General features: G+C 45.8%; 1 protein-coding gene across 11 annotated transcripts in view; it reads right to left on the reverse strand.

The window, feature by feature from the left end:
- GTF2IRD1 (GTF2I repeat domain containing 1) overlaps positions 1–22,877 on the reverse strand; it is a 173,269-nt gene that overhangs the window by 69,173 nt on the left and 81,219 nt on the right. For 10 of the 11 annotated variants that reach the window (XR_013634796.1, XM_073315874.1, XM_073315870.1 and 7 more), the window contains 5 exons: positions 14,098–14,244; positions 6,085–6,268; positions 3,995–4,305; positions 2,542–2,631; positions 1,228–1,311 (listed from right to left, as the gene is read on the reverse strand). Coding sequence is in view for 10 of the 11 variants with exons in the window: in XM_073315874.1 (XP_073171975.1) it covers positions 1,228–1,311; positions 2,542–2,631; positions 3,995–4,305; positions 6,085–6,268; positions 14,098–14,244 (816 nt within the window). In the remaining variant the exon portion in view is untranslated. The remainder of the gene's footprint in view (positions 1–1,227; positions 1,312–2,541; positions 2,632–3,994; positions 4,306–6,084; positions 6,269–14,097; positions 14,245–22,877) is intronic. The other variant, XM_078849280.1, reaches the window with a different exon arrangement.

A 22,877-nucleotide genomic window follows, 5' to 3' on the forward strand; every position in this document is an offset into this window, starting at 1 on the left:
TAATTTCCACACGGATTTTTGGGGTTTTTTTTAAAGACGACAAAGAGAAGGTGAAGACAACGTAATTCAAGTAGATCTGCAAAACAGATACACGTCTGCTGTCCTACTATCCTCCTTTTTCCCAGCAACAGAGCCCTGGGCTCCAAGCTTAACTTATCCCTTGTCACTGCCGAAAGTTACTCCTAAGGGAGAAATTTCAGAGTAGCAGCCGTGTTAGTCCATATCCGCAAAAAGAACAGGAGTACTTGTGGCACCTTAGAGGCTAACAAATTTATTTGAGCATAAGCTGAAGTGGGCTGTAGCCCACTTCATCAGATGCATAGAATGGAACATATAGTAAGATAGATATATACATACATACATACATACATACATACATACACACACACACACACACACACACATATATAGAGAAAATGAAAAGGTGGAGTAAGAGGCTAATTAATTAAGATGTGTTATCAGCAGGAGAAAAAAAACTTTTGTAGTGATAATCAAGATGGCCCACTTAGATAGTTGACAAGAAGATGTGAGGACACTTAACATGGGGAAATAGATTCAATATGTGTAATGACCCAGCCACTCCCAGTCTCTATTCAAACCCAAGTTAATGGTATCTAGTTTGCATATGAATTCAAGCTCAGCAGTTTCTCCGAGTCTGTTTTTGAAGCTTTTCTGTTGCAAAATTGCCACCCTTAAGTCTTTTACTGAGTGGCCAGAGAGGTTGAAGTGTTCTCCTACTGGTTTTTGAATGTTATGATTCCTGATGTCAGACAGGTAGCAAACAGAATACGCCTGGTCGGGGTTCTAGGCATGTGTCTGCACAGATCTGTTCCTGTGCTTTTTCAGGGAGTTTCTTGAGCAGATGGTGTAGTTTCTTTTGGTAACCCTCCGTGGGATCAAAGGATAATGGTCTGTAGAATGTGGAGTTAGAGAGCTGCCTAGCAGCCTCTTGTTCATATTCCAACTTCTTCATGATGATGACAGCACCTCCTTTGTCAGCCTTTTTGATTATGATGTCAGAGTTGTTCCTGAGGCTGACAAAGGAGGTGCCGTCGTCATCATGAAGAGGTTGGAATATGACCAAGAGGCTGCTAGGCATGTTGAAAAGAAAAGGGAGTTTAGCATATGGCTTCTGCTGTTGTGTTAGGGAACAAAAGTGATTGCTACATAATGTTATGCAAACCACAAGCACTGCAGATGCATAATGGAATTTTAACTCCTACTCACCATATCTACTGTTAAACAGAATTTGCACGCACTCCCTAAGGGTGTTGATATCTTCAGTTTCTTTTATAAAACTGTCCCATTTATCTATCAAAACAAAAATATAAGAAATAAGGAACTTCCATATGGCATACAGACAACAGATGCACTTTTCGCTGGCGAGGTGTTAGAATCAGGAACAAGGCTTGGCTGCCTTATAAATAATTATATCCCCTTCCTGAGCAAGTGCTGGCAGCTTGGTTGATAAGGTCTAGGCTTCTCCCATCATCCTGAGGTGTACTCCTCTGCAGCTGCACCTGCGTGAAAAGGACCTCGAAGGAAATGACCCTACATTTCAACATTTAAATGAAAGAACCTTCAGAACAGAACACACTGAACCATAAGCCAACCTTTAAAAATAGTTACAAGAAGTTTTAAAATCTCATATCAACTTTCCCTTCCCCCCGCCCACCTATTGAAAATCTAGGAGAGTGAATGCTTAATTGCTTGTTACAATGCATATTACCCAGGGCAGGGATGGTATTTTCCTCTGCATTTGGAAATTGTCCTGCACACCAGGGGCACCCACAGTGTGGAAAAGAGAGCCAGATGGGGATTTTAGTCTGTCCCTTTTGTTTGCAAAGCCAGGCAGGGCAGGAAGGATGGTCAGCCACAGACTTTGGACAAGTTATTTAATCTACACTGGTTTCAGAGTAACAGCCGTGTTAGTCTGTATTCGCAAAAAGAAAAGGAGTACTTGTGGCACCTTAGAGACTAACCAATTTATTAGTCTCTAAGGTGCCACAAGTACTCCTTTTCTTTTTAATCTACACTGTGCCTCAATTCCCCATTTATAAAATGGGCAGACTTCACAGGGGGTGTTCTGAGGAATTGACGACTCGGATGCACTCCAGTACTGGGGTGATGAGGCAAGGAGGGAGGTGTGGGTACAGATAGGTACAGAGAGAGGTCCCAGCTGCTATGCTGACACACTGCAACTAGGGAAAAGGAAATTCCGCCCTGCCTCCTCAACGGAGTTACGGCTAAATTGTGTTAAAGGGGGTGCAGAGCCAGAGCTCTCTATGGAGCCAGCTTCAGAAGGCAGAAGGGGACAAAAGTCCCAGCAGCTCCTCACGGAGGATGGGCCAGAGAAATTTGGGGATGGTCAGAGCACTGAACTTGGCACCAACCACTGCGAGCCGAATGCTTCGGCAGCCATGCCAAGAAGTGGGGAAACAGCAGAAGTGGCCAGAGGCTGGGAATTTTGCCAGAAGCCATTCCCTTCCCTTGCCTCTTTCTAGCAGTGCCCTCCCTGCCCGGACCCAGCAAGCATCACACCTGTTTTGTCATGGACGATGGAGAAGAGGATACGCTTTGACGAATGCACATTCTGGATGAGCGGACCACCAGGGACTGCAGATTTCTGTCCTGGACACAAGGAAATACAAGGTGAAAGGAACTATAAGAGCCCTATCACCTAATACAAGCAGGGGCAAGAGGCTTGCCCCAGTGTGCACAGAAGGGCCTAGACTCTGCCAGATTCAGCATAGGACTGGGAAGCAGGGACTCCTGCATTCTATTCACAGCTTGGGCACTGACTCGTTGCATGGCTTTGGGCCAGTCACTGAACCCTTCCCTGGGCAATATTCATCCCTGAGTGAGCAAGGGACTGGGGATGAGAGGGTGAGCTGAAGGGATTCGTATAATCCCGAAATGCAGGGGGACCCTTTATGCTTGTGACAGCAAGGGGAGGGGTGATCTGGCATAGACTGGCTGCTGGTGCTGCAGCCATCACACCGCCTGACCCTGATCAGAGCAGGCCTAGAAGACACAGGGATTAAAAAAGCATTGGTGGCCCATGTACACTGCATTGCTACTACTCTAAGGCAAGCCCGTAGAGTCACATTCAGTGCTTTTCAATACAGAGCCACGCAAAAGGAAAGAGAGCCCTTAAATTCCCTTCAAAACCCTCAGCTGAGTCTCTGACCCCTCAGAACTGGGCTCTCCCCCATTTCGGGTACATAAGGCTCTGCACCGGTTATTTTAAATGGAAAAAGCACCACATGTTGTTTGTTAGTTCTCTCTGTAGTATGCACACATGCCCTGCTCTGCTTCCTGAAACAGCTGGGGTCTGCGCCTTAGGAAGGAGCCTATCACTGGAGCTGTGGCAGAGAAGCGTCATCGCAGAGAGGACTGTACAACTCTAGATCCGCACAGGGGAGCGCATGTGGAGGTGGGACGTGGCAAGTCTGTTTTCCCAGGGAATGAGGGTGATGCCCAAATTCAGATTCTGATTCTGCCCCCCTACACCCACAGGAATATATAGTGGGCTGTCATTAGAAAGCCACAATAGCCCCTGTTGAAAGCACTTTATGGTGCTAAGGATTTCAGAACTAGCAAGTGGCTAGCCGATCCAAAGTCCCCTAAGATCAACTGAAGTCTTTCCATTGGCAATGATGGCCTTTGGATCACCTCCTCCCCCCAGTGAATGACTTTTCCTCGGTTATACTCCGATGATCCGCCAGACGCCCTAAACTAAAGGCTCTGGCACGCCACAAATGGTCCCCCACTCCCAAGGTTAAAATGTACCCAAAGGTGACCGGGAGTGCAGTGAAATTCTACGGGCCACCTGAGGCAGGCCTAGAAGTAACTGCGCTAACCCCCAACACTACTACTCCTTGTCTCTTTGAGCCAGATCTTGGGCCAGACCCAAAGCCAATGAGAGCCTCTCCATCGACTTCAATGGGCTTTAGGCCAGGCCCTCCTTTGAGAGCAAATGCAAGTCTATTACCACAGCAGTCGCTGTACTCCTGTGAGGAAGGCACCTTCAGCTCTCCTGAGGGCCTGGGCATCAGCATCTCGCTGGCTGCATTCACCCCGTGCAGACTGGCAGACATCTCCTGCTTTAGGTCCGTGGCGATCTGCGTAGGCAGCGAGACACCGTATAAGAAATTGGTCCTGGCTACAGTGGATGGAGTGTCTTGACTGGCTGGTTTAGGGATCTGGTTATTTGGACCAGAATCCCGACTGCCCTTGGATGCTAGGGAGGTACAATTCAACTCTACATTAGGGTTCACCTCTCTGCTCGGCTCGTCTGCTGGCCTGAATGGAAAAAAAGAAAGAAGAGGAAAACACAGGTACTTTCAAGATCCATCGTATGGCATCTGACATAGGAACGGCGCGCTCCAGCCTGCATACAGCTAACAACGTCAGCTACGAGAACCACCGCTTGGCTCAGCAACACTGCATGCAATCTCAGTCTCATCTGATCTTAAATGTCTGCTGAATCAGCCCTACAGGTCAGGGGCACAAGGATTCCTGGAGCAAGGAAGAAAGGTTTTGCTCATACAGCCCAGGGGGCAAAGTGGTTTGCAACAGCTTTAAAGCTGCACAGGTGGGCTTGTGCCCAAGCTGTCTATGTTACTCATCTTAATGGCACACATCGGGGAAAACAAGCTAAACAGCAATGGGGAGGAAAGGGAAAGGGAAAGGACAGCTTCCAAACAATCATTTCAAGACAGTCCAGCAGGGTGGAAAGTACAATCTCCACTCCACTCTAATGACTGGTCCAGCTGCTTCTTCGCTTATCATTTCCAATCTACGGCTGCTGTCAAAGGAGCTGTAAACCTGCCCCAACTTCTCCCTCTGCTAACTCCCTATTTTCTTCTCTTTTCCTTCTCTCTTCAGAAAGGTAAGAGAATCTTTACAATACGTTTTATGAGCCAGATCCACAGCTGGTGAAAAGCAGGGGAGACGAATTAGACAGCTCAATGCAATCTTTAGGGGCAAAACTATGGATGGAATTCACTATCGTGCACGGTCGAGGATAAAGCTCCACTTAGGTCCTACTCAAACTAAGGCTTCAGGGGAACTCAGGTGGTGCATAACACCTTGTACTAACCATCTGAATGTGGTAAATTTTACGTCGAGTAACTACACACGCGTCGGAAGAGAACTGCCCATTTCCAAAAGGGGCCTCCAATTTTATATGCCCATACTGGGCATACCGAGCGATTTCAGAGGTGCTGAGCACCCCGAGGTCTAACTCGTTTCAAACTGGAAGCTGTAGGCACTGGGCACTTGTTAAAATCAGGCCCAACGTGCCTCGAGTTTGGCAGGCCCAAAAATTAACACGACCGAAATTAGAGGCCACTTTTGGAAATGTGGTTATAATAGCATGGAGGGTGCCTAGCCCCTATATCACCCCTTAATGCAAAAATCCTGACCCCCCTCGCACAGGATAATACCCTTTCTAGATTGGAAAAGCGGTTTAGGAGGTTTACACTAGAACTCTCTTTGGTGAGGTAAGAGCATTCTGCTCATCATACACACAATTCCTATGTAATGACACGGAGAAGAATGTGGTTAACCTTGTACATTTAGGAACACTTCAATATGGTTTTCACTTGATATTCAATAATTAAGGAAAGATCCCACGGCCCCCAGACAGTGATAAATTAGTCTCTCACACACGCCGAGTCTTTGTATGCCACAATTTAACATGGCTGCACCTACATTTCAAGGTTCACACGAGAAACCAGTGCTGGGAGCAATACACCATACTTAACGAACACCTCGCAGACAAGTGGAAAACAGTGGCACCGTGATCAATAGCGGTGGTATCGAGCTGTTAATTAACTCAGCCTGTCAGAGAGCCCCATAAAGCAACCAAGCCCATGTGTAATGTGACAAATGGCACCAGGCTCTGCAGCGTCCCCCTCTCACGTGATCCAGTTGGCACACAAAACCCTTCAGAGGCCTGGTTCAGAGCCCGCTGAACTCAAAGGGGAGGGTCCTTCCCTGGACGTGGCTCAGTGTGGACAAGAAGCAAAGCGAAGTGAAGACTCCCTGCTCCCACCCTCTCAGGGTTTGTGAAGTTACCTTTTTAGCCTGAACCGGATACTGTGGCTGTGCTCCAAAATCGCCATCAGGGATTTCACATCGTATTCCGTGGGCTTCCGGAAGCCAAGTCCCTCAGGCAAGCCGGCAACTGCGAGCAATCCTGGCTCTTTCATCAGCTTCTCATAGGGCAAGGGCACCACGCTGTTCTTCCCTATGGCTTCACCTGGGAAACAGGCACAATTACACGTTGGATAAAGTCACTGGCTTTTCCAGGCAGAATTTGCTCACAATTGCAGCTGGTCGGGGCTTTAGCGGAGAGATGCAGTGCAGGACAGACTGCAAACACCAGTGCGAACTGGTCAGGATAATTCTTCCCACCCATAATATTGTTATAACAAAACGTGGCCATTACCTATGGCAGTATCTATTATTTAAGGCTCTTCAGTCACTTCACAAACATTAATAAAGTCTCACAAAACCCCAATGAAGAGGAGCAGGAACAGTGATATGGGAACACACAGAAATTCTTGGAATGTATTAAGGACAACTTTTTGTTTCAGAAAATGGATGAAGGAACAAGGGGACACCCATTTTAGATTTCATGATGAGCAACAGGGAGCAACTGGTTCTGAATCTGAAGGTGGAAGGCAATTTGGGTGAAAGCGATCATGAAATGAGAGATTTCACGATTCTAAGGAAAGGAAGGAGTGAGAGCAGCTGAATAAAGACAAGGCACTTCAAAAAAAAGGAGATTAACAAACTTAGAGAACTGGTAGGTAAGGTCCCATGGGAAGAAAATCTAAGGGAGGGGCTCAGGAGAGCTGGCCGTTAGTCAAGGAGACAATATTAAAGGCACAAATGCCAACTACTCCAATGAGAAGGAAAGATAGGAAGAATAGTACGAGGCCGATATGACTCCATCAGGAGCTCTTTAATGACCTGAAAATCAAAAACGAATCTTACAAAGAGTGGAAACACGGACAAATTGCTAAGAAGGCGTACAAAAGACGAGCACAAGCATGTAGGAACAAAATCAGAAAGGCTAAGGCACAAAGTGAGTTACACCCAGCAAAGGACATAAAAAGCAGTAAGAGGAGGTTCTTTACATACATTGGGAACGAGAGAAAGATGAAGAAAACTGTAGAGCATCTACTTAGTGAGGATGGAAAGCTAATAACTGATGACATCAGAAGGCTAAGGTGTTTAATGCCTATTTTGCTTCAGTCTTCACTAGACAGGTTAATGATGATCAGATACTCAACACAGTTAATATTAACAAGGTGGAAGGAATGCAAGCCAAAATAGGGGAAAGAATAGGTTAAAGAATATTTAGATAAGTTAGATGTATTCAAGTTGGCGGGGTCTGATGGAATTCATCCTAGGGTACTCAAGGAACTACCTGATGGAATCTTGGAACCATCAGCAATTATCTCAGAGAACAGGTGAGGTCCCAGAGGACTGAAGAAGAGCAAACAAAAAAAACCTATCTTTAAAAAGAGGAACAAAGAGGACCCAGGGAATTATAGACCAGTCAGCCTAACTTCGATCCCCAGAAAGATACTGGAACAAATTATTAAACAACCAAATTTTAAGCACCTACAGGGTAATAGGATTATAAGGAATAGCCTGCATGGATTTGTCAAGAAAAAAAAACATGCCAAACCAACCTAATTTCCTTTTCTGATGGGGTTACAATCCCACTGGATGGGGTGAAGCAATAGACATGACATATCTTGATTTTAGTAAGGGTCTTGACATGATTTTCTTGTAAGCAAACTAGGGAAATGGGGTCTATGTGAATTTACTCTAAGGTGGGTGCACAACTGGTTTAAAGACCATGCTCAAAGAGTAGTTCTGAATAGTTTGTGGTCAAACTAGGAGGGAGTTCCTACTGGGCCTCTGCAGGGGTCAGTCCTGAATCTGGTACTATTCAACGTTTTCATTAATGACCTGGAGTTGCTTATAAAAATCTGTGGATGACACCAAGCTGGAAGAGGTGGCAAGCACTTTGGCGGACAGGATGAGAATTGGTCTGAAATCAACAAGATGAAATTCAATAAAAGACAAGTGCAAAGTACTTCACTTAGGAAGGAAAAACTAAATGTACAACTACAAAACAGGGAATAACTGGCTAGGCAGTAGCACTGCTGAAAAGGATCTGTGTATTATAGTGTATCACGGATTGAATGAGTCAACAGCTTGATGCAGTTGCTAAAAAAGCTCAAGTCATTCTGGGGTATATTAACTGGAGTGTCATATGTAAGACATATAGAGGTACTTCTCCTGCTCTACTCAGCGCTGGTGAGGCCTCAGCTGGAGAACTGTGTCTAATTCTGGGTACCACACTTTACAAAAGAGGTGGATAAATTGGAGAAAATCCGAAGGAGAGCAAAAAAAAAATGAGAAAAGGTTTTGAAAACTTCTGAGGAATGATTAAAAAAACTGGTCATGTTTAGTCTTGAGAAAAGACGACTTAGGGGGTCCTGCTAACAGTCTGCTAATATGCCAAGGGCTGTTATGAAGAGAATGCTGATCAAGAGTTGGGCTTAATCTACAGCAAGGGAGATTTAGGCTAGATATTCGGAAAAACCCTCGTAAGTTAAATTATGGAATAGGCTTTCAAGGGAGGCTGTGGAATCCCCATAATTGTCCCACAGGTTCTTAAAAACCTCCAAACCTCGCACCAGGATGGTCTTGGTTTACTTGGTCCTGCCTCAGTGCAGGGGACTGAGACTTGACGGTCTCTGGAGATCCCCTCTAGCCCTACATTTCTTTGATTCTATGATCTGGTGTAACTCAATGAAACTCCCTGATTTCAGCAGAGCTATGCTCATTTACACCAGCCTAGCTTCTGGCCCATAGTAACTTCTACCTTGTTAGAAGAAGGGAGAGAAGATCTGACCAGGAGACTAAAGATCTACACTTATTTTTATTTGCATATTCATTAAAGTACTCTCAGCATTCCTTTTTCAGGCAGGTGAAGTATGAATAAACATTGAGCCAAAAAGTAAAGTGTCTCTTTTGCCTAGCACCATTTTGTGTCTGTTTCTCATTAAAAAAAATCAAAATGAACTAGCCCCTTTCTCTCAACAATCTTAACGTGTTTTACAAATGTCAATGCACTGAGCCTCACAATACCACTTGTGACATAAGGAAATACCATGATCCCCATTTTACTGGTTGGCCCAGAAGGGTTCGTTGACTAGCAAATTAGCAGTGGACATGAAACCTGTATATCCTGCTCCTGTGCTTTACCCACAACACGACTCCTGCTTCAATAGCCAATGTCAAAATAAGAGAATTGCACACAAATATCACTGCATCTCTTCCAGCAATGCCTCAGGGGGGAGCAGGGAACAAATTGCTCCTCTCTTTCTCTGGCAACGGAAGAAGACTATTGTCCCAAGAGTCACCTTAGGCCAGAAATTCTCAACCAGGGGTACACATACCCATGGGGGAACGACAGGTCTTCCAGAAGGTACATCAACTCATCTATGTATTTGCTTAGTTTTACAACAGGCTACATAAAAAGCACAAGCAAAGTCAGTATAAACTAAAATTGCATACAGACAATGACTTGTTTATACTGCTTTATATAGTATATACTGAAATGTAAGATCAATATTTATATTCCAATTGATTTATTTGATAATATATGGTAAAATGAGAAAGTCAGCAATTTTTCAGTAATAGTGTGCTGTGACACTTTGGTATTTTAATGTCTGATTTTGTAAGTAAGTAGATTTTAAGTGAGGTGTAACTTTGGGGATACGCAAGACCAATCAGACTCCTGAAAGGGGTACAGTAGTCTGGGAAGGTTAATAAGACCCAGTGCCTTAGGCAACTTGACCAAGAAGTTCAAAAGTGACGAACGAGTCCAGGTGTCCAATCTGAGATGCCTTCCAGGGGCCTGATTTCAAAGGATGAGTGCTCAGCAAGGTCTGGAAACCAGGAGCCTTTAACGGTGTCTCAAGCTGGGCACCCATAAAATGGAGGCACCCAAAATCGCTAAACGCATCTCAAAAATCTTGAGCCCCTTTCTCCTGAAAAAATTAAATTCTGAGCCTGACCCAAACCGCAGACACCAATACACCAGGCACTCATTGCAGGAAGCAAGAGAGAAGAGACACCAGCGCAAGGACCTGAATCACTCAGTGACTCAGCATCCAGATGCATGTACAAATGCAGCACATCTGCCTGTAATGCCCAGCTGTACATTCGTTCATCATTCTTCTTCGCGGTATTTCAATCCAGGTCACTGCACTGGTGCAGGGGAAACCCCGCTTCAGGGGTCTTTAATTAGTCGTGGGATTGTGTGTGATTTCATTTAAATCGTTTTTTAACCTGGAGCTGATTTTACAAAATCCTGGAAACCTGGTGGCACTTATTAAAAGTAATTTCTTCAACACAGAGCATTGCTTCAAAGAACAACAACTAATGATGTGTGACTTGCCCAAGCAATCAGTGTTCCTTATAGCTTGGATGGATAACGTTTTCATTAACTCCATAACAGAAGTTTCGAAACAAACCTTTGAACCACAACATTGTGAGTTCACTCTCAGCTAGCTTGAAAAGTACTAATTGATTCCCTGCCTCAGTGCACTGGCTGCAGCAGATTTTCTCTTCCCCATATCGCCCCCTCTCCCTCCCCAGGACAGGGAGAAAGAAGCAAATAATGTTGATAGCAACCAATTATCGGCTAGATGCTTGCAGGTGCCTAGGCAAGTTTTTGTGGGGAATGTGCTACCTTCAAAGTGACCTTCAGCAAACCCAGCAGAGGCTCAAGCTTTAACTAAAAAGAGACAATAATAATCATTAATGTCTGATTAATAGAACTCCATAGTAATCAGTCATTCTGTTGGTGAAGAGATTACTGGGCTCCAGAGGGAATCTGGGATTTTTTTTTTGAGCAAGCGTTTTCTGTGATTTTTCATCCTCATTGATAGGAGGCAACTTTCTTTAAAGGATAAAAATGGAAGAAAGAGAATTGTTAATTTCAAACAGACCTCTAGATATAGGATACAGAGCTAGCCTGAGGTTCTGCATCCATCTTCAGCATACTTGGCTGTAGTCAATATGGAACTGGACACACCCTGGTTATGGTCTGAAGAAAGGGATAGTCACATGGGACATGACGATTAGCAGGCAAGACAGTTGTGCACCAGAGATGCACACAAAAATCTGGAGCTTGATTTTCAGAGCAGCCGTTGTTACCACTGAAGACACTGTACATCCCGGATGCACCGCACCACTAAAAAAATCAGGCAAACATTATTTGCGTTAGGGTAGCTCTCAATGTTGCCTCTAATTTTTGACAGGCCGTGTGCGCAAGAATTTCTTCTGTGCAAATTGTTGCGCTTCGGTGTAAATGGTTGTGCGCGCGGTGTTTTGCTGCGTGCACGCGCACAGCTTAGAGGGAACCGTGGTAGCACTTAGAGACCCCAATTAAAATTGGCACCTCACTGGGCTAAGCGCTGTACCACCACATAGCCAGGGACAATCCCTGCCCCAAAGATCTTGCAATCTAAAGAAACAAGACAGGCAAAAGGTGGGGTGGGGGGGAAAGCGGGCACAGAGCGGGGAGCGATTTGCCCAAGTGACACAGCCAGGAATCAAACCCAAGTCTTCCAGTCCATTGCCCTAGACACTAATAAATAAAATAATAAAATAAATAAACAATAATAGCAGCTAGCTCCAACACAGTGCTTTGCACCAGTAGATCTCTACGTATTTCACACAAGGAGGTGACGACCATCATCCCATTTCTACAGATAGTAAAACTGAGGCACAGAGCAATGGAACGACTTGTCCAAGGTCACATCAGCAGACCGGTAGCAGAAACAGAACCCAGGTCTCTAGAATTCCAGTCTAGTGCCGTCCCACTAGGCCAAACTCCATTCCCCACGTGTACATGCACCACCACGGTGCTGGATTGAAAATGTAAAACATTTCCTCCAAACGGACCCTCAAACAGGTACATTTTATTATGTACATTAATTTTCTCCCTCTTCCCTCTTTCTCACCTGGGGATCTAATAAGCTGAGTGCTGAATTTCACTGCTCGTTCATCTGTCTTTGTTGCATACCTTTCCCTACAGTGTATTTGGGTTGCGATCTGCAAAGCCACGGAGAGGATCCGAACACCCATTGTAATGGGACATGGTATCTAAATCCATTAAGTGATTTCTAAAATCTTGACTTCTAATCATAGGGCACAGGGCAATAAAATGACTTGCCCAAGGTCATCCCAGCACACCAGTGGCAAAGCCGGGAACAGAACCGAGGTAACTTGTCTCTTTACTTGGCTACAAAGCACTTAGCACTCTTTGAGTGCTACACAGTAACAAATAACAAGACTGAACTGATTCTAGATAATGGACTGCAAAACCACCATCGAAATGCCAAGTTATAAACACAACAAATCTGACGTTCGCTGTTAAGGGCTGATATTCAGTCTATCAGTCCCCTGTTCATCTTCAGGCAAGCAACACATTTTCTTTGTAAAACAAGCATTCAAAGGCATGTGAAGTGACACAGAGTGAGTCAATGGAGTAGAGATTTAGTGGACTTCCCTGCAAGCTGTTAGCTTCCAATATATACTTACTATATACATTTATCAGTTTTCAGTATATACTTGGGCAATCCCCTGTGCAGCAACCAAATTCCATTTAACCCTGCGTGGGCCGTGGTTGCCTAGGCACCCCTGGGGCCAGAACTTTCAAACCTGTGACTACTGCCAGGAAGACACCTATTTCTCAATGGGCCTAATTTGCCACTGTGCAGAAGGCCAACACACTGTTTAGGCACTATTTCAACTTGACTGAGGACTTAAATGGGACGAAAGCGGTGTGAGCCCTTGCACTGGCCCTTGGCAAGGGGCAAATTTCACTCTGTGGGAATATCCTGGTGCGTCTACTCATTTTGCTAACACAAATGCGTTTTCACTACAGTTGGCCCAACCCAGATTCTAGAAAGGTGAGCTGGAAGCCTGTCTGGTTTTGTGCATGTGTAACTGCCGCCATCTTGACCAACAGTAGGATTTGAACCCGAGACCTCCAGAGTCCATACAGCTACAGCGTGAGCTAAAGCTCCCTAGCTAGGGCTGTAACAATGCCTATCCTCTGTGGATCGGGCACAGCGAGAGACCTGTAACACAGTCAACAGCGGGTTACATCAGCAACATGGTGCTCAGTTACATTTTAACGGCAGCATCTTTATTACTGGGGAAGATATATGAGCTGGAATGAAACGAGCTTGTATCTCAGAGCTCAGGTTGCAGAGCTCTTAGGAAAATCATCTTTTTCCTTCAAAAAAGAAATTTGGCACTAAAACCACCTTAAAAGCCACATTAGGGATAAAGACCAAATTTTAAAAACTCTGCTGGGAGCACAGCATTGGTCTGAGAATGCTGCAGGGACAGCATTTCTAAGGACGTCTCCTCACACACGTTAATTTATTCACTGGCACATTTAGTTAACGAGCCGTGGAACAGTCCCTTCAAGGGCCTTTCTGCAGAGGAAAATGTAACAGTTAGGCCCATTGATTTCAATGGAGTCAACATGATGTACACTTCATGTCGATAAGGCTATAAAGTTCCCTTCATAATCTCTTAAGGGCCTGATCCTGCACTCAAGCAGTGACAAAAGGGCCATTGACTTCCGTGGGGCACAGGATTTGGCTTTGAGAGCCAGCTTTAGTAAAGCACTCAAGCTCGTGTTTAAATCCATCCCTGTTCACCCCAGCACTTAAGTCAATTGGACTTAAGCAAGTGCTTAAAGGGGCAGATTTCTAAGGGTATTAGTCAGTGCTTTGCTAAACAAGGACGGACTTAAGCACATGCTTAAAGTTAAAGTGAAGCATGTGCTAAGCGCTGTGCTGATCGAGGCCAAGAGGGATCACGATGCAATGGCTAAATCAGAGCAGGGTTGAAAGATGTAGCCACAAGTAGATAGAGGCCCCGTTTCTCAGAATGTCAGGGTAATAACGCGCCTTCAGCTGTTGGTGAGACCAGTCGCTTCAAAAACAACCCAAATGGAATTGTGAAGATTCTTACTATAAAGCACATCAAACACTTCCTCTACCATCTTCCTGAGTAGGTAAACGTCTGATCCTTGATGAGGGGAGACCCTTGGGATGCTCCGGCCACAGTCCTTTGCCTTCTTCTGGAAGTCTGCATCCTGCTCTTTCCTCTGCTGACCTCCTGCAAGAAAAGAAAAAAGAAAGAGAAAGTGGAAGTGCCTAGAAGAAGGGGAGGGTTTTGGTCACTGTGGTTCCCCCCCGCATCGCCCTCAATTGACCATGATTCAAACTGGATTCAAGGTCACTGGTAGTTTTGGTCGTCCAGCATCCTGGAGCGAGCTCCCAAATGTCTCCACTTTAAAACAACAGGGGCCTGGTTTTCAAAAGCTCAAAGCACCTACAATTCCAGCAAAAGTCAATGATGGCTGCAGCTGCTCAGCCCCACAGTGTCCCCGGTCCAGAAGGGCTGCTCAAGACCCTGCACACCACTTAAACCCAGCTTTAGCAGTCAAATCTATCCCTGAGCAGAGGGACGGCACAATGCAGATGCACCACACCTATCCCGGGACAATAAGTTACCCATGAAGGGTGGGATTTTCCCATCTGCCTAGGGCATTTGGACACTCAGCTCCCATTGTAAATTAATGAAACGAAAATTGAGTGTCCAAATCCCTACACCAGCTTTGGAGAAATTTCCCCACCTTTGCACTAGGAGTGCCGGCTGGCTAGCAGTAGTGATGGTGGAAATGCTATTGTGGACACGTATGACCACAAGAGCCTCTCAATGCCCAGTGACAAAGGGTTTACTGTCATGTTACAGCAACTCCTATCAGCCCTGACAAACTCACTACACCTAACACATTGCTGTCATAGTATTTATCCATAAACAATGTCATGTAGATGGTCAAAAGCTTATCGCCTACTGGCCACCAGAAGCATTGTGGGATGTGTGTACACACGTTATTCAAGAAGCATGTATGTACTAAAAATATGCTTAAGCTATGTAACCAGGCAGGGCAAATAAACATATTTTTCCCAGACAAAGAGTTGTTGATTTACCCGTCTGCCTAGTTCGCCAGTGTAAATCAGAGATTGTGTAACTCAACACGAAGCAAGCTTCGTTAGCATATTAACTCAAAAGGAAAAGCAAGTTAAAAGGAGAATGTGAGACAATCTGGCATCAGCACCCCAAAGAACACAGAGCAGGAGAGAAGAACTTTGTCTGTGGGTTCACAGCAAAGGGATACATGTCAAAGATTGACTGGACTATAAGGAGGAGGAGGAAAGGGACCCCTTGGTGGTCCATGATGGAGGGAGCAAAACAGACAGTGCATTTTGGATCCTGGCCCAGAGGACTGGAGATGTTGCGAGGTCACTTTAGCAGGTTGAAATCTTTGTCTAAGTTACATCTATCACCTAAAGTGATGTTTAGTCTCTTAGAACCATGTTTTCCTTTTGCTTTAGTTGTAATCAGACCTGTTTCTACTACTCTTACTCAGTGTCACTTGAACCTCTATCTTTGTAAATAAACTTCTTTTCTTTTTAATCACGAAGTGTGAATTCTTAGTGGAAGCAAGAAAGCTGGTGAGTACAGTGTCTCTTCGGAGGCAGCAGACTTGGTGATTAACGTGTACCCAGGGACTGGATACTGCAAGCTACCGCTCTTCCAGGGGGCTCTGGGCCTGGGATGCCCCGAGTGTTACCTGCAAGGCAAAGTAAGGGCTGGCAGAGTTCAGGGAAGTTAGTCAGGGGTAGCTAACAGACTGGGGAGACAGGGAGCCATCCCCCAGTTTAGCACCAGCACCCCTCTCTCTCGCTGAAGCAGGGGTTTAACAAGGTGACCCACAATCCTGGGAGCCCCAAGGAAGTGCCACAGCAGGACACAGCCATTCGATAACCTCGCTCAGAGCAGGTCTAGAGCACACAGTGGTAAGGTCACCTAAGTCCTATCTACATTAGCCCCTCCACCAATGGACAATTAGGGACCGAGTGTTGACAAGGCCTTGCAAACCACCAAAGCAGCAGCAGTCAGTCAGTAGCATCATACTTTGAAGCAGGACTGCAAGAAGGCACCTTCAATGTCGCTTTCTACGTCAGAGACCGTATAGCCCCCTTCATTTATTGTATTAAGGTTTTGTTTAAATGATTCTCTCTCCAAATGGATTGGTTTGGGTTTTTGTGAAGGACAGAAAATCCTGCAAATTCCAGAAAGCCATGGAGGCGTTACAAGAGCATGGGAAGCCAGGCAAAGAAATTCCAACACACAGAAGACAGAGAGCCTCTCAGTGCCAGTGATTTAAACAATACCTTCCACCGTACAATTATTAAACGGCTCCCACGCTCCTGCTACATCCATTCCGTATCCCACGTCCTGCCCCATCACACTCCAAGCAGAAGGCCTGAAAAGAGTCCAGCCCCCACCGTAGGACAGAGCAAGGTTCAGAATGTCAGTGTTCTCCCCCTCCAACCATGACAGAGCCAGAACTCACCCGCCCAGCACCAATCCCGGATATGCCAACCCCTTTTCCTGATTTCACACACACAGCTTCATTGAAACGATTGTGATTAATTGGCCAGTGTACTTCTTTTCACTGGGTTCAATCTGCTTAGCCCTCAGTTTTTCTGAAAAGCAAATCCCCCTTGCTTGAAGGCTTTCTTACTCCTCAGTGTTGCACAGCCCTGTAATACCAGCTATTCCCTGCTAATTTCCCCCCATTAAACCTCAGCTAAATTATGTCTACAGCAACAATTTCCTTGCATCTCTAAATGCACAGAAAATTAAACACTACAAGTACATTACTGCCATTCTTTCTAAACCTATTCACAAGGGATTTTTGGTGGCAAAGGACTAATTCTTTCATCATACTCTGCAGACTCTTGCCAGTGATCTGCCCGGATGCTGTTTGATTGCTTAAGGAGGAACTGATGGATCCCTTCATCTGAAACAATCCTCTATGCAAATAGGAAACTGAGTTATTGCTTTTTAAACCCAGCTGTGGTTAAACACCCGCCGGATAATGCAGCAGGGCAATAAGCAGAACGTATGCTGATAAATGAAGCTCAAGTTATAGCGTGCTGCTTCCGATCCAAGAGTCCCAGATGCTCAGTGTCACGTGGAAGGCAACGCAAGCAACAAAGCACAAAAAGAGTCGGGGAGTATGGGACAGGTAGAGAGATCAGACCCATGTACACACAATGAACATCACTATAACAGAGAGTAGGACACTTCTCAGGATCTGAGGTGCTGCTTTCTTATGGATCATGAACAACAACAATACATTTACGCTTTGGCCCGGTCAACACACAAAAGTTACACTGGTTTAACTAAAGATGCAATTCTAAATTGACATGGTTAAATTGGTCCAGAACCACTCTCCTATCAATTTAAGCCTCGACTACACATACTTTTCTTGCATCAGTACAGGTACAGGGACATACCAAGCCAACAGAATCCATTTTAACCAATATAAATCTGTCCACACGAGGCTTGCACTGATTTAACTCAATTGGTTTTTAAAACCATTTAAGTGGAGCCGGCATAACGTCCACATGCAGACAAGGCCTGATACGACACCTCTTCATTTGAGGATTTCAAAGCACTTTGGACACATTAAATAATCCTTGCAACGCCATGGGAAGGATGGGATGGGAGGGGAGGCAGTGCTGAGACACTTCGGCAGTGTCTGCACTTCTGGGAAATCTCCTGCCAATTAATTATCCCAGTGCAGCTCCAATGATGGCATCAGCAGAGGACGCAGTAATGGAGAGCTGGCGCAGGCAGGTCAAGACAACACAGGGAGAAAAAGGCCACTGAACGCTGGAGTACTGACTGCTCTAGTGCTCACCTCATTGCTCCTGCCAGGAGGCCCGGTGGTAACAGTACAGAGGGAGATTGCTAGTGCTGATAAAGCCAGACAGGATAAGGGACTCGCCACCCCCTCATTTCAGTAACCACGGTCAGAGTGGACATCAGACTTTTGGAAAACCATCTAGTCTCCATTACATGAGTTGGCGGCAAGGAGCGTCATGCTGCTGTTGCGGACTGTGACTCTAGCCAAAGCAGCCGGGTGCCTGGAGTGGTGGGTTTGGGGATCTTACTGTATTTGAAAACTAATAAAAGGCGTCACTCTGGCAACGAGACGATAACAAATGATTGTAAGAGATGGTCACCATTTTGTTTAGTGCACCGAAACAAATGGGAGGTGTATACACACACACACACACACACCCCGAGCACTATTCGGCTCTGCAGCGGCCGTTAGTGTAACATAAGCCTCTTCCCACAGATGAGCACATTGCTGCAGACACACGATCAGAAATAAGAGCTACTGAAGGAAAAAAAACCTTGACGCTCACTTAATTTATTCCTCAGCCAATGCACAACTGTTCCGTGGAGCGGAAGGACGTTCGTGTTGTTAGATTAGGGGCTTGTCAACACAAACATTTAATTTGTGGCAAGCCGGGGTATTAATCTACCCTAGCACAGTGTCTATGTGGACTATACCGCCCAGGTCCCTAGGGTACTCGGATCTACTCTTGTTTCACAGCAACAGGGTCCACATGGGCATTTAGCAGACATCGGGCTAGCATGGGTAGATTTACGCCACAGCTTGCCACTAACCAAGTGGTCATGTAGACAAGCCCTAGCACAAGCCTGGGCAAGTCACTTCATTTGTCCATCCCTCAGTTCCACACCTCCTTTCTCCCACCCTTTCCTTATGTTTTGTCTTAGGCTAGCTCTTCGGGGTTGGGACCATCTCTTACTATGTGTGTGTACACCTGGCACAAATGGGACCCGGATCTCAATGGGGCCTGTATGTGCTACCACACTATAAATACTAAATAGTACTAATGACACAGTACCTTCACCAGTGCGGTCACCCAGGAGATGGATGCACAAAGAGAGGTGACAAGAAATGTCTCTGCTCCCCTAAAAACAGCATGGGGGTGAGCTCATACATCCACACCCCCTAGAAGGGCTCAATACTTGTCAAGTGGGAAAAGGATGAAGCTAGTAGGAAAACAAATGTAATTTTCCAACTTCTTAGAAGATACTAGAATAATAGGAAGTGGGGAGGAGGGGGGAATATGTGGAGCTATGAGTGGGGAGAAAGCCAACAGACAGCAGGACCTTTTCAGGTCTTCCTCAGTATTTGATGTTCAAGCCTTTATTGTTTCAAAAAAAGAAGCTTTTCGTGAAGTTAAACTTAGAACAGACTTTAATGTTTCCAGCTGCATTTTACAGCTCTCTCAGGTTGTCTGCTATCTCTCCGATCAAGCTGTGCCAAGCCTCAAAACACTGTAGAAGCGAAGCACAATTCCAAAGTAATCCAACCGAAAGTACCGCAGCGAAGGGCATGGGAAGACCAGCTCCTCAGGTCAGTGCCTGCTAGTTTTGTTTGCACTGTCCACCTGAGTCTCTTCCGCCTTCCTGAGCTCAGTGAGAATTTTGCAGCAACCCTGAGAGGTTTTTCCCTCCGAGGCATGGGCTGCCCTTTCTTTGCGGACAAATACTGCACCTGCTTCACTGCTATGAAATGCTCCAGCTGCTCATCACAAGCTGGAGTAGAGGTTCTCTCCTTCTACGCCCTTCTCTTCTTTTAGGCTGGTCTCAGTGACTTCGAATGGTGTTGCAGTTCCACGTCCCAGGGTTAACAGCGGCACCATCAAAAGCGAGCACAGAACGCATGCTGGGCTTCCACACTCCACACCAGGATTTGGAACGGACCGATCAGGAGATTTCGGAGTCTTATCTGCTGTTCCCAATACACCTGCTGCAGTTTTTATCTGCCAGAGGAACTACTGACATGAGAAAGCTGTCAGACAGAAACGCGGCCGTACAAATCCAGGAGGCACACGCTCACCGTACAGACTGAACAGACAATACCCCCACCCACAAAAGCACTGCTGTTTCTTTTTCCCCTGCAAGCCGCATCTCAATCAGCTCAAAACTGCTCCAGAAATTCAGCTTGCACAACCAACCATCTCATCCCAGGCTAAGCAGAAGACCTGGGGCCCAAACCCCAGCAGGTGTAAATCAGCAGGTTTCTCTTTTGACCGCAGTGGAGTTCGGCCTGTTTTCAGCAGTGACCCAAGGAGCCCCTAGCCAGGGGGACGTGGTAACACAGCCTTGACTTCCAATGAAGTCAGTGGAAAGACTCCCCTTGACATCAATAGTGCAGGTGTAAGGCCTGCTTAAAACAAAGATTCAGAGAGTAGAGCTACATGAGAATAGGCAGGGAAGGGGCCTCTCTGAGCCCCAGAACTTTACCTTCACACTCAAGATCTTGCATCAAAATAGCTCTCCTTCCAACCAGGATGTGGGGAGGGGGATAGAGGCAGCTTCTTTGAAGTCTAGCAACTCTGCTCTAGAAAGTTCATGGCCAGAGTTACCATCAGGCCAAAGAAGTGGATACTGAACAAAGCAAGGTCCGCTAAAGTCTTACTCCTGCTAGTGAGTGACTATGTGCCCCTTCCATATGCTAAGCCCAGAGCAAAGGGCCATGTCTGAGTCCCCAGTGGGGAGGGCCTCATCCACAGGACTGATTCTGATCTCACCAGCATGTAGTCTCACTGATGATTCCCTGCTTCTATTGCTGTACACAGGAGGAGAAGTGGCCACTTGATGCGTTTCTTCCAGCAACATTTCTCAAACTCCTTTGGTCTCTGAAGTATTTGTCTGATTTTTCAGCAGGAATTTGCCTTTTATTAACTGCTCTGCACTTTACTTTAAAGTGATACTGGGATGGTGTAAGCGGGAAGGGCAAATCCAACTGTCCAATACCACGGCAAACAATCCGTCCCCACGCTGGGCGGTGCTGAGCGCCTTCTGGGAGGTGCTGACTTGAATGGAAGTTGAAGATACCTTGGAGCATTCAGTCCTGGCACTAGCAAGTGCTGGCCACCTCTGATAGCCACAGCAATATTTACCACTCAATTTACATACACTGAGGAATGAACAACCTTAGTCTGCATTCAGCAGGAGAGAGAGAACAGCAGAGAATCTTGAAGGGCAGAGAGAATGGGAAATAAGGAAGAGAATCTGCCAGTGCCCCTGGACAGCACAACCTGCAATGACCAAAGGGGTTGGCAGCCTGAAGCTCTCCTTGAGACACAAGAAACACATTTTGTTTACAATACGTTCTAGACAGTTTCTCATTAGGGCGGGGAAGGATGTGGAGGGGAGATGCTTGCTTGAAAAGTTTTCGGTTCTTTCTGCTAAGGCCTTGAAGTCATTTAAAGATCATACCCTTCTAAGGCTCTCCCCTCCCAACGAGACAAATTCTCTTTTATTGACATTCATCTTTATAATTGCCAATTCCCCTTAGTATTTCAGGAAGGGCTGTGCTAAATGAGCATGCTCAAGTGAGGTCTGTGTGCTCAGAAATGCTGCTCAGTAGATAAGAGGCTTCTTATATCTTTCAGTGATGTCTGCTTTAGATTATTTTAGATCCTTTCTAAAGGGGCAACTGGACTATAAATCAGAGGCATTTTCAGGGATGCTTTACAATGCATGCCAGCTGGAAGAGCTTTCTCTAGTGGAGAAAAGCCTTTAAAATTCAAGGCAGTTATCAGATTTCGCCCCATCTTAAGCATCTGCTGCGCAGTCAGACCCCCGTCCTCAAAACTTTGTATTTCGTACCAATTGTTACGGTTCCGTTTTTACAACACAGGAAATTTAACCGAAGGGAGAAAGCGCTTAGATTAAACTTCATGTGCCTTGGGCTGCCTCTATAGAGTAGATTTGAGTTTGACCTAATACAACAGTAGTTTATTATCTATGATGGATAGAGAGATTCATTGGCAGCCTTTGGGCAATGGGGACTGCAGAATGACGCTTTTGGTGTTTTCACATAGAACATCCTATTTTTTATACCGTCTACATACGTGGTGCGAATGGGCCGTAAACACTTGCAACTCTTTCTAAATGACTCATGCCAGGTGGAAGCTCACTTGCAAAATTAAAAAGCTTGAGACTGATGGTTATCAAAAGATGGATTTCTCAGATTACAATAAACCACAGTGAAACAGATCACAGCCTCCCCACCTCAGAAAGAGAGAATACCAAGAGAGGAAGGGAGAAATCTTCCACAAAGCCAAGTGCACAAGTTAGATTACACCCCAGGCACGCTTTGCTGGTACAGCCAGCACAGATGCAGTGAATAATCCAAGCAGACGCTGACCCTGGCAGCTTTATAAGGCTAATATTTTCACGAGCATGAACTGTTCTTGAGCAATTTCTCCAGTGGATTAAGCACAAATATGGTTTCCATCAACACCAGGCACACACACACACAGAGTTTATTTTTGCCACCTAATTTCTATTACACGAGACTTTAGTATTTAGTACAGCCAGCATGTGCAAAAAAATTTGCTCTCCTATTGTGTCTGACTTCCTATCTCCCTCTGGAACCATCATTACCCGTGATGCAGCACAGACACTCGTTCCAGACCCAGGCAGGATATGTCCTACTTCAAAAATCCAGCAGCAGAGGGACAAGTGGCTTGAGTTCAGCAGCTGTGTGCTGATGGTAGGAACTGATTTCCTCACGTTTCAAGCCCCTTCCCTTGCCTCAACACTCAAGATCGCACAAGGAGCAGAGCATCGCGTCAGGGCAGGACCCGGCAGCATCAGCCTTTGGGTGCATCAGAAGTAGTGCAACTGAGACTAGCAGCATCATGGGACCTGGAGATAGGCAACAGGAGGATGGGGCTGTGCCTTGAGCCACCGAAAGCCAGGAGGGAATGGCTGGTCTCAGTCTTGGGTTGGACCATTCAGGGTGGGTGGTGGCATCTTCTCCCAGCTGTGGGAGA

This window comes from Lepidochelys kempii, chromosome 17 (genome assembly GCF_965140285.1).
Source record: "Lepidochelys kempii isolate rLepKem1 chromosome 17, rLepKem1.hap1, whole genome shotgun sequence".
Taxonomy (NCBI): Eukaryota; Metazoa; Chordata; order Testudines; family Cheloniidae; genus Lepidochelys; species Lepidochelys kempii.